We start from the raw sequence: 10,144 nt of genomic DNA, 5'->3' as shown, positions 1-10,144 counted from the left end.
ACAAGTCAACTGCTTTAAAGCCCTGTAAAATGGGGATTAAAGACTGTGAGCCCCACGTGGGACAACTTGATCACCTTGTCTCCCCCTACCAGCGCTTAGAACAGTGCTTTGCACATAGTGAGCGCTTAACAAATGCAATTATTCAGTGCTTAGAACAGTGCTTTGTGCATAGTAAGCGCTTAACAAATGCCATTATTATTATTATTATTATTATTATTAAATAACGCAAGTCAACTGCTTTAAAGCCCTGTAAAATGGGGATTAAAGACTGTGAGCCCCACGGGGGACAACTTGATCACCTTGTCTCCCCCTACCAGCGCTTAGAACAGTGCTTTGCACATAGTGAGCGCTTAACAAATGCAATTATTCAGTGCTTAGAACAGTGCTTTGTGCATAGTAAGCGCTTAACAAATGCCATTATTATTATTATTATTATTATTATTAAATAACGCAAGTCAACTGCTTTAAAGCCCTGTAAAATGGGGATTAAAGACTGTGAGCCCCACGGGGGACAACTTGATCACCTTGTCTCCCCCTACCAGCGCTTAGAACAGTGCTTTGCACATAGTGAGCGCTTAACAAATGCAATTATTCAGTGCTTAGAACAGTGCTTTGTGCATGGTAAGCGCTTAACAAATGCCATTATTATTATTATTATTATTATTAAATAACACAAGTCAACTGCTTTAAAGCCTTGTAAAATGGGAATTAAAGACTGTGAGCCCCACGGGGGACAACTTGATCACCTTGTCTCCCCCTACCAGTGCTTAGAACAGTGCTTTGCACATAGTGAGCGTTTAACAAATGCAATTATTCAGCACTTAGCACAGTGCTTTGCGCATAGTAAGCGCTTAAATACCATTATTATCATTATTATTAAATAATGCAAGTCAACTGCTTTAAAGCGCCCTGTAAAATTGGGATTAAAGACTGTGAGCCCCACGGGGGACAACTTGATCACCTTGTATCCCCCCACCAGGGCTTAGAACAGTGCTTTGCACATAGTGAGCGCTTAACAAATGCAATTATTCAGTGCTTAGAACAGTGCTTTGCGCATAGTAAGCGCTTAAATACCATTATTATTATTATTACTATTAAATAACGCAAGTCAACTGCTTTAAAGCCCTGTAAAATGGGGATGAAAGACTGTGAGCCCCACGTGGGACAACTTGATCACCTTGTATCCCCCCACAAGCGCTTAGAACAGTGCTTTGCACATAGTGAGCGCTTAACAAATGCAATTATTCAGCGCTTAGAACAGTGCTTTGCGCATAGTAAGCGCTTAAATACCATTATTATTATTATTATTAAATAACGCAAGTCAACTGCTTTAAAGCCCTGTAAAATGGGGAGGAAAGACGGTGAGCTCCACGTGGGACAACTTGATCACCTTGTATCCCCCCACAAGCGCTTAGAACAGTGCTTTGCACATAGTAAGCGCTTAACAAATACCATTATTACTATTATTATAATTAAATAACGCAAGTCAACTGCTTTAAAGTCCTGTAAAATGGGGATTAAAGACTGTGAGCCCCACGGGGGACAACTTGATCACCTTGTATCCCCCCCCACCAGCGCTTAGAACAGTGCTTTGCGTGTAGTGAGTGCTTAACAAATGCAATTATTCAGCGCTTGGAACAGTGCCAGCGCTTAGGACAGTGCTTTGTGCATAGTAAGCACTTAAAAATACCATTATTATTATTAATAAATAATGCAAGTCAACTGCTTTAAAGTCCTGCAAAATGGGGATTAAAGACTGTGAGCCTCACGTGGGACAACTTGATCACCTTGTATCCCCCCACCAGCGCTTAGAACAGTGCTTTGCACATAGTGAGCGCTTAACAAATGCAATTATTTAGCGCTTAGAACAGTGCTTTGTGCATAGTAAATGCTTAACGAATACCATTATTATTATTATTATTATTATTAATAAATAACGCAAGTCAACTGCTTTAAAGCCCTGTAAAATGGGGATTAAAGAGTGTAAGCCCTACGTGGGACAACTTGATCACCTTGTATCCCCCCACCAGGGCTTAGAACAGTGCTTTGCACATAGGAAGCGCTTAACAAATGCCATTATTATTATTAAATAATGCAAGTCAACTGCTTTAAAGCCCTGTAAAATGGGGATTAAAGACTGTGATCCCCACGTACGACTTGATCACCTTGTATCCCCCCACCAGGGCTTAGAACAGTGCTTTGCGCTTAGTGAGCACTTAACAAATGCAATTATTCAGCGCTTAGAACAGTGCTTTGCGCATAGTAAGCGCTTAACAAATACCATTATTGTTATTATTATTATTATTAATAAATAATGCAAGTCAACTGCTTTAAAGCCCTGTAAAATGGGGATGAAAGACTGTGAGCCCCATGGGGGACAACTTGATCACCTTGTATTCCCCCACCAGGGCTTACACACATAGTGAGTGCTTAACAAATGCAATTATTCAGCGCTTAGAACAGTGCTTTGCACATAGTAAGCGCTTAACAAATACTGTTATTATTATTATTATTATTAAATAACGCAAGTCAACTGTTTAAAAGCCCTGTAAAATGGGGATTAAAGACTGTGAGCCCCACGGGGGACAACTTGATCACCTTGTATCCCCCCACCAGGGCTTAGAACAGTGCTTTGCACGTAGTGAGCGCTTAACAAATGCAATTATTCAGCGCTTGGAACAGTGCTTTGCGCGTAGTAAGCACTTAAATACCATTATTATTGTTATTAAATAACGCAAGTCAACTGCTTTAAAGCCCTGTAAAATGGGGATGAAAGACTGTGAGCCCCACATGGGACAACTTGATCACCTTGTATCCCCCCACCAGCGCTTATAACAGTGCTTTGCACGTAGTGAGCGCTTAACAAATGCAATTATTCAGCGCTTGGAACAGTGCTTTGCGCATAGTAAGCGCTTAATACCATTATTATTATTAATAAATAACGCAAGTCAACAGCTTTAAAGCCCCTTTAATCAGGAGACGCCCCCCCGTCCCACCCCCAACAGGGAGCCACGCAGCTCAGAAGGCAGAGTGGCAGACGCGTACACGCGCACATGTTTTTCATATTAAAAAATAAAAGACAAGAGAAAGAGCACACGAGACGGGAGGCGTCCAGAGCGGAACGGAGGCGCGCGGCCAGATGGAGTCACAGTCACGGTCTTCTAGACCGTGAGCCCGCTGTTGGGAAGGGACCGTCTCTCTATGTTGCCATCTTGGACTTCCCAAGCGCTTAGTACAGTGCTCTGCACACAGTAAGCGCTCAATAAATACGATTGATTGAATGAATGAATGGAGCAGACGGGCGGGCGGCAGGAGGGGGGTCCCCAAAAGCCTCAGCCTTCGGGGTGGAGGCGCTTCTAGACTGTGAGCCCGCTGTTGGGTAGTGACCGTCTCTCTATGTTGCCAACTTGCATGAGAAGCAGCGTGGCTCAGTGGAAAGAGCCCGGGCTTCGGAGTCAGAGGTCCCGGGTTCAAATCCCGGCTCCGCCAACTGCCGGCTGTGTGACTCTGGGCAAGTCACCGGGCTTTGGAGTCAGCGGTCACGGGTTCGAATCCCGGCTCCACCACATGACTGCTGTGCGACCTTGGGCAAGTCACTTGACTTCTCTGAGCCTCAGTTCCCTCATCTGCAAAATGGGGATTACGACTGTGAGCCCCCCGTGGGGCAACTTGATCACCTTGTATCCCCCCCAGGGCTTAGAACAGTTCTCTGCACTTAACAAATGCCATTATTATGACTTCTCTGGGCCTCGGTTCCCTCATCTGGAAAAGGGGGGTGAAGACTGGGAGCCCCCCGAGGGACAACCTGATCACCTCGTAACCTCCCCGGCGCTTAGGACAGTGCTTGGCACGTAGTAAGCGCTTAATAAATGCCTTCGTTATTATCATTGTACTTCCCAAGCGCTTCGTCCAGTGCTCTGCACACAGTAAGCGCTCAGTAATGAATGAATGAATGAATGCCCGGGGTGGGGACGGATGGGGAAGGGGAGCCATCAGGAGAAGCGAGCGGGCGTCTGCGACGGCGGCGGGCGGCCCGGCGGGCTGTGACAGCGGGGCCCGGGGCCCGGGGGGCCGGGGAGGGGCCGGGGAGCGTCCCGGAGGAAGAGGATGATGCCGAAGGCCGCCGGGGGTCCCGGGGGGTTGCCGAGGGGGGCGGCGTGGACCCACGTCAGGTGCAGGGGCAGCCCCTCGGGGAGCAGCCTGGCCCGCCGCGCCCACCGCGGCCCTTCGTCCTCCTCCTCTTCCTCCTCCTCGGCCCCCGGCAGGCGGCTCTGGTCGGGCCGGGGGGCGGGGGGCTTCTCCTGGGGGCTGCCGGACGCCTGCAGGGAAAGAGCGGGGAGACACGGGTGGGATGAGCGGGAAAAGTCCACCCCATCCGGGCTTTTCCACGCCGCCCCAACTGGGACGGACGCAGGAGGAGGCCCCTGCCCTCATCGCCGTCTTCACAATAATAATAATAATAATGATGGCATTTATTGAGCGCTTCCTCTGTGCAGAGCACTGTTCTAAGCGCTGGGGAGGTTACAAGGTGATCCCCCCTCCATCCCCCCCTTCTTACCTCCTTCCCTTCCCCACAGCACCTGTATATATGTTTGTACATATTTATTACTCTATTTATTTATTTTATCAATCAATCAATCAATCAATCGTATTTATTGAGCGCTTACTATGTGCAGAGCACTGTACTAAGCACAAATTGGCAACACATAGAGACAGTCCCTACCCAACAGTGGGCTCACAGTCTGAAAGGGGGAGACAGAGAACAGAACCAAACATACCAACAGAATAAAATAAATAGGATAGAAATGTACAAGTAAAATAAATAAATAAATAAACAAATAAATATTGTACCTAGCTATTCTATTTATTTTATTTTGTTAGTCTGTTTGGTTTTGTTCTCCATCTCCCCCTTTTAGACTGTGAGCCCACTGCTGGGTAGGGACTGTCTCTGTATGTTGCCAATTTGTACTTCCCAAGCGCTTAGTACAGTGCTCTGCACATAGTAAGCGCTCAATAAATACGACTGATGATGATTGATGATGAGAAGCAGCGTGGCTCAGTGGCAAGAGCCCGGGCTTTGGAGTCGGAGGTCCTGGGGTCAAACCCCGGCTCCACCACTCGTCAGCTGGGTGACTTTGGGCGAGTCACTTCACTTCTCTGGGCCTCAGTTCCCTCATCTGGAAAATGGGGATTAATCAATCAATCAATCATATTTATTGAGCGCTTACTGCGTGCAGAGCACTGGACAAAGCGCTTGGGAAGTACAAGTTGGCAACATCTAGAGACATAGAGACGGTCCCTACCCAACAGTGGGATCACAGTCTAAAAGGGGGATTAAGACTGTGAGCCCCCTGTGGGACCACCTGATCACCTTGTAACCTCCCCAGCGCTCAGAACAGTGCTTTGCACACAGTAAGCGCTTAATAAATGCCATTATTATTACTATTATTATTATTATAGGCCAACCCCCGGCCTACGTAGATTCCCCCTTCTAGACTGGGAGCCCGTCGTTGGGTAGGGACCGTCTCTCTAGAATAATCATAACTTTGGTATTTGTTAAGCACTGTTCATCATCATCATCATCAATCGTATTTATTGAGCGCTTACTGTGTGCAGAGCACTGGACTAAGCGCTTGGGAAGTACAAGTTGGCACCATGGAGCTCCCAGTCTTCATCCCCATTTTACATCCTTCATCCTCGTTTTACAGATGAGGTCACCGAGGACTAGAGAGGTGAAGTATTTATTATTTATTTATTATTATTATCTATTTATTTTATTTTGCTAGTATGTTTGGTTTTGTCTCCCCCTTTTAGACCCTGAGCCCACCGTTGGGTAGGGACTGTCTCTATATGTTGCCAATATGTTGCCATCCTCATTTTACAGATGAGGTCACCGAGGACTAGAGAGGTGAAGTATTTATTATTTATTCATTATTATTATCTATTTATTTTATTTTGTTAGGATGTTTGGTTTTGTCTCCCCCTTTTAGACCGTGAGCCCACTGCTGGGTAGGGACTGTCTCTAGATGTTGCCAATTTGTACTTCCCAAGCGCTTAGTCCAGTGCTCTGCACACAGTAAGCGCTCAATAAATACGGTTGATGATGATGATGATGATGATGAAGTGACCGGCCCAAGGTCACGCAACAGACACGTGGCAGAGCCGGGATTGGAACCCACCAAGTCCAGGTTGGCAACAGTTCTACCCAACAGCGGGCTGACAGACTCTGTCATCATCATCATTATTATTATTATTATTATAAATACGACAGAATGAATGAATGAACCCCCGGGGCGGCCCGTCACCTTAGCAGGGCGCCGGCGGTTGCGGGGCGCAACGTGGGGGAACCAGACCTTCAGCATGACTTCCACCTGCAGCAGGGTCCCCAGGTAACGCTCCCTGCGGGGGGGACAAGAGGGGAGGGGGTCACAGGGGGTCCGGGGGGCCGCGGCGGAGGCCGGGGGTCGGGGGTCGGGGGGCTCACCCCATCTCTGGCTTCTGCAGGACGCCCACGATGCGCTGGATCCGGTCCACGGCCACGCTCTGCTGGAAGCTGCTCAACCCTGGCAGGGAGGACGGGGAGGAGGAGGAGGGAGGGTCAGGGCGCGGGGCGGGCGCGGGGCGGGCGTTGGACGGGCACGGGGCGGGCACGGCGGGGCGGACGTACCTTTCTCATAGCGGCCCATCTTCAGCCCGTTCAGCAGGTCGGTCAGCGGCCGGATAAATCCCCGGAGCTCTTGGCACTGGGGCGGGAGGGAAGGAGAGGCCGGAGGCCGTGAGCGGACCGGACAGCGGGCCCCCCCCCCGGTTCGTTCATCCTTCAATCGTATTTATCGAGCGCTTGGGAAGTACAAGTTGGCAACATCTAGAGACAGTCAATCAATCAACCAATCAATCGTATTGATTGAGCGCTTGCTGTATGCAGAGCACTGGACTAAGCGCTTGGGAAGTCCAAGTCGGCCACATCTAGAGACGGTCCCTACCCGACGGCGGGCTCACAGGCTAGGAGGGGGAGACGGACAACAAAACCAAACATGGAGACAGGGGTCAATACCATCAGAATAAATAGAATTAGAGCTAGATATACATCACTATTCATTCATTCATTCATTCAATCATTCAATCATATTGATTGAGCGCTTACTGTGTGCAGAGCACTGGACTAAGCGCTTGGGAAGTCCAAGTTGGCAACATCTAGAGACGGTCCCTACCCAACAGCGGGCTCAGGCTAGTCACAGGAAACCAATTTAATGAAACTCAAAGTGAATTCCCCAAAGAAAGGCAGCGTGGCCCAAGGGAAAGAGCCCGGGCTTTGGAGTCAGAGGTCATGGGTTCAAATCCCGGCTCCGCCGACTGTCAGCTGGGTGACTTTGGGCATGTCACTTCACTTCTCTGGGCCTCAGTGACCACATCTGGAAAATGAGGATTAAGACTGTAAGCCCCACGTGGGACAACCTGATCACCTTGTAACCTCCCCAGAGCTTAGAACAGTGCTCTGCACATAGTAAGCGCTTAATAAATGCCATCATCATCATCATCATCATTCTAGACTGTGAGCCCACTGTTGGGTAGGGACCGTCTCTATACGTTGCCAAGTTGTACTTCCCAAGTGCTTAGTCCAGTGCTCTGCACACAGCAAGCGCTCAATAAATACGACTGATTGAATGAATGACTCATTATCATCATTCTAGCCTGGGAGCCCACAGTTGGGTAGGGACAGTCCTATACGTTGCCGACTTGTACTTCCCAAGCGCTTAGTCCAGTGCTCTGCACACAGTAAGAGCTCAATAAATACGACTGAATGAATCATCATCATCACCATCATTCTAGACTGTAAGCCCACTGTTGGGTAGGGACCATCTCTATATCAATCAATTAATCGTATTTATTGAGCGCTTACTGTGTGCAGAGCACTGGACTAAGCGCTTGGGAAGTACAAGTTGGCAACATATAGAGACAGTCCCTACCCAACAGTGGGCTCAGAGTCTAAAAGATGTGTTGCCGACTTGGACTGCCCAAGCGCTTAGCACAGCGCTCTGCACACAGTAAGCGCTGGATCATCATCAAAGGCCTCCGAGCCACCCAGGACGGACTGAGAGACGCCGTCCGCCTTGGGCCGGCCGGTCTTCGGAGGGAAGAGGGGGAGACCGCGTACCCCCTGGGTCCGTCTTCGGGCGCCTCACCTTCTGAGCAAAGAGTCGGTCTCCCTCCGTGGCCGGGCCGCGGCCCCCGTCTCCCCCGTAGCCCCCCGGACGTCCGGCCCCGGGGGCCGGCGGGGCGAAGCCGGGGGGCTCCGGCCGCCTCCGGGCCGGGAACCCGCCGGACCTCGGGGGCCGGGGCCGCCGGCGGCAGCGGAGCGGGCCGGCCCGGGGCCCGGCCTCCCCGTCGCTGCCCGACCGGACGGAGGACGGGCTCTCCGCGAGGAGGGGAGACTGAGGCCGGCCACCGGACGACGACAACGACGACGACACGGAGTCACGGCAGGAGAGCCTGGCGGGAGAATCCCGGCCTCGCGGGGACTCCATCCGACGTTTCGGCCGCGGAGTCCGGATGCCGGGGACCGGTCAGGATCTGCCGGAGGAAAAGCGAGAGGGACACTGAGAACCAATCAATCAATCGTATTTATTGAGCGCTCACTGTGTGCAGAGCACTGGACTAAGCGCTTGGGAAGTCCAAGTTGGCCACACATAGAGACGGTCCCTACCCAACAGCGGGCTCACAGTCTAAAAGCAGTGAGAAGCAGCGTGGCTCAGTGGAAAGAGCCCGGGCTTTGGAGTCAGAGGTCGTGGGTTCGAATCCCGGCTCCCCCGACTGTCAGCTGGGTGACTTTGGGCGAGTCACTTCACTTCTCTGGGCCTCAGTGACCTCATCTGGAAAACGGGGGTTCATTCATTCATAATAATCGTAATAATGATGGCATTTATTAAGCGCTTAGTAAGTGCAAAGCACTGTTCTAAGCACTGGGGAGGTTACAAGGTGATCAGGCTGTCCCACGGGGGGCTCACAGTCTTAATAATAATAATAATAATAATAATAATGGCATTTATTAAGCGCTTACTATGTGCAAAGCACATTTCTAAGCGCCAAGGAGGTTACAAGGTGATCAGGTTGTCCCACGGGGAGCTCAGTCTTAATAATAATAATAATAATAATAATGGCATTTATTAAGCACTTACTATGTGCAAAGCACTGTTCTAAGTGCTGGGGAGGTTACAAGGTGATCAGGTTGTCCCACCGGGAGCTCACAGTCTTAATAATAATAATAATAATAATAATAATGGCATTTGTGAGAGGCAGCGTGGGTCAGTGGAAAGAGCACGGGCTTTGGAGTCAGAGGTCATGGGTTTGAATCCCGACTCGGCCACATGTCTGCTGTGTGTGACCTTGGGCAAGTCACTTAACTTCTCTGAGCCTCAGTTACCTCATCTGTAAAATGGGGATTAAGACTGTGAGCCCCCCGTGCGACAATTTGATCACCTTGTATTCCCCCTCAGCGCTTAGAATAGTGCTCTGCACATAGTAAGTGCTTAACAAATGCCATTATTATTATTATTATTATTATTATTATTATAAAGCACTTACTATGTGCAAAGCACTGTTCTAAGCGCTGGGGAGGTTACAAGGTGATCAGGTGGTCCCACGGGGGGCTCATAGTCTTAATCCCCATTTTACAGATGAGGTATTCATTCAATCGTATTTATTGAGCACTTACTGTGCGCAGAGCACTGTACTAAGCGCTTGGGAAGTCCAAGTTGGCAACATCTAGAGACGGTCCCTACCCAACAGTGGGCTCACAGTCTAGAAGACTCCCGTGTCCCACAGTCTCCCGTGGGACAACCTGATCACCTTGTAGCTTCCCCGGCGCTTGGAACAGTGCTTGGCACATAGTAAGCGCTTAATAAATGTGATAATTATTATTACTATTATTATTACTGAGTGAGCTTCAGGCCTGGAACTTCAAATGTGGGGCCGGGGTTGAGTCGGTGCCCGCGCCCCGTGGGGGGAAAGTTGGGGAGGAGCCAGGGGCCGGGGCCGGCGCCCACGGGTCACCGCTCCGAAACCCCCGTGGGCGCCTCCAACTCCCACTCGCTCCTTCCCAGATCCCGGCTAAGGTTCCCTCCCCTCTCCTCACACCAGTCTGCCC

At 50.0% G+C, this 10,144-nt stretch overlaps 1 protein-coding gene across 1 annotated transcript in view; it reads right to left on the bottom strand.

Moving 5' to 3' along the window:
• Window positions 1-3,938: 3,938 nt before the first annotated feature.
• The window catches only part of CIART (circadian associated repressor of transcription), a 48,925-nt gene continuing 42,719 nt past the window's right edge, over window positions 3,939-10,144 (bottom strand). The window contains exons 6-11 of the mRNA XM_038768422.1: window positions 8,480-8,571; window positions 8,184-8,388; window positions 6,668-6,743; window positions 6,485-6,563; window positions 6,306-6,399; window positions 3,939-4,319 (exon numbers count right to left, since the gene is read on the bottom strand). Coding sequence (XP_038624350.1) covers window positions 3,993-4,319; window positions 6,306-6,399; window positions 6,485-6,563; window positions 6,668-6,743; window positions 8,184-8,388; window positions 8,480-8,571 — 873 coding nt within the window. The 3' untranslated portion in view covers window positions 3,939-3,992. The remainder of the gene's footprint in view (window positions 4,320-6,305; window positions 6,400-6,484; window positions 6,564-6,667; window positions 6,744-8,183; window positions 8,389-8,479; window positions 8,572-10,144) is intronic.

Source organism: Tachyglossus aculeatus, chromosome Y4, assembly GCF_015852505.1.
Source record: "Tachyglossus aculeatus isolate mTacAcu1 chromosome Y4, mTacAcu1.pri, whole genome shotgun sequence".
NCBI lineage: Eukaryota > Metazoa > Chordata > Mammalia > Monotremata > Tachyglossidae > Tachyglossus > Tachyglossus aculeatus.
The sequence above is the reverse complement of the archived record's forward strand: the minus strand, read 5'-3'. Positions and strand labels throughout refer to the sequence as shown.